The following is a 1,725-nucleotide window of genomic DNA, read 5'->3' on the forward strand; positions in this document are numbered from 1 at the left end:
ATTTCCTTTCAAAGACATATTTTTCAGATGATGGATCGGCAAAGTAAATTATTCATATTAAAATAATTTTGTTTTAATTAAGTTTCTCAGTTTAACTTAAGTGCTATGAATGAGTTTGCATTGACTTAAGTTTGTTTTGTTGTTTTTTTAGGATTTTTCGCCAAGTGTCGCTACATCTACTATGGCAAGCATTCAGAAGGCAACCGATTCATTCGAAATGATCAGCTCTGATGGACACAGAGGGGGACATGAATGACAACTAAGGCTCGCAGATGACTCAATCTTCCTTATATTTATTAAAACCACTGTTGACTCACTCACATTTTGCTGGAATTTTTACTGTTTTTTAACTTTTATCAATTTATGCAATAATGGCTATGCTAAACAGATGGTTTCTTGTTTGTTTTTATTATGTTTTAGCCCCATTGTTGCAGCCTCATTTCCTGAGCTGAGTCCAATTCTGCTTCCTTGCTTGCAGCTCAGAGTCAGAGATGACACTCCCACTGACATGATTGCCTCTAAGCATCGGCTGTAACACAAGTCCATACACACAACGTATACACACACAAACGAGCAGTCTCTCTTTATTATTGTCGTGCACACAAGCAGCAACAAAACAGACGCGGCCAATCACTTTCCTCTCTGCGCCGCCCATGATGGATCACTTGTCCGCTGCACCTACTAATCAAGGGTGAAAGGAGTGCTAGTTGCACACCTGGGCCCTGACACAGACTCGTCATCTTCAAGTCTCTCCTTATCTGTCTGTTTCTCTTCTTCCCTTTTAGATATAACAACTGTTTAAAACATCTCAAGTTTGTGCTGAAATGTCAAAGAATCATTGGCTTCAATAACAATTATTTTATGACAGTTTTCTCACCAGTAAGTTTACATGAATTTGAAGTCAATGTTTTACTAAGCATGATATGGGACATAATCTGAAGACTTGTGTCCTCTGCACTAGTGACTGCACTGTAAAAGCAAACCAAACAGACTAAAAAATAATACCACTATAATTAGCGTCATTATCAATAGTAATACACAATCTGATGCAGGAATCAGTTATAACCCAAAGCACTTGCACACGCATCAGTGAGCAGAGAAAGACACTGCAATAAGAAGATTTTCTGCTGAGCACTAGACTGCCCTGTGTTTAAATCCTTTATATGGTTTCTAAGGTCGTATTCAGACCTGATAATTTGCTCTGCTTTAAACGAACCAGAGTTCGTTTCCAGCGTTGGTCCGGACCTTTTGTGCAGGTGTGAATACACTCATGCGAACTCTGGTGCGGATCAAACAACCGGACCGAGACCTGCTTTTTGAGGTGGTCTCGGTTTGTTTCCAAACGAACTCTGGTGCGGTTCACTTTAGTTCTCTTCTGGTGTGAATCCAGACCGGACTCTAACCGAACTAACTGCATTAAACATGCACCTTTTTGGACTTCACAGGCCACCGTTGCWGAGCTAAATAAACTGAAAACCTACCTGTTTCATCGTCTCCTGTTAGCAGCTCTACTGCCGGCATGTTGTGGGTCAGAACACGCAGAGCACCTCTTCTCCTTTGGGTTGCGGAACACATTTACTGACGCCGCTCCAAAATCAGAATATCATCATGGAACCACCATTAAATTAGCTGCTTCTGACATTTTAAATGCTATTGCAGTTGTACTATCAGCAAAAATGTGCGCATCAGAACCGCAGCATGCAGGACTTCCTTGTTTTCTTCTGG

General features: G+C 40.8%; 1 protein-coding gene across 2 annotated transcripts in view; it reads left to right on the plus strand.

The window, feature by feature from the left end:
* The window catches only part of lrmda (leucine rich melanocyte differentiation associated), a 316,113-nt gene that overhangs the window by 270,139 nt on the left and 44,249 nt on the right, over positions 1 to 1,725 (plus strand). Inside the window, exon 7 of one of the 2 annotated variants that reach the window (XM_014005094.1) lies at positions 152 to 389. The exons of the other annotated variant lie outside the window; for it this stretch is intronic. Within the exon in view, the coding sequence (XP_013860548.1) occupies positions 152 to 231 (80 nt within the window). The 3' untranslated portion in view covers positions 232 to 389. Of the gene's footprint in view, positions 1 to 151; positions 390 to 1,725 lie in introns of those variants that run through there. 2 annotated transcript variants of the gene reach the window in all.

The sequence above is a fragment of the Austrofundulus limnaeus genome, unplaced genomic scaffold (genome assembly GCF_001266775.1).
Source record: "Austrofundulus limnaeus strain Quisiro unplaced genomic scaffold, Austrofundulus_limnaeus-1.0 Scaffold28, whole genome shotgun sequence".
NCBI classification, from domain to species: domain Eukaryota; kingdom Metazoa; phylum Chordata; class Actinopteri; order Cyprinodontiformes; family Rivulidae; genus Austrofundulus; species Austrofundulus limnaeus.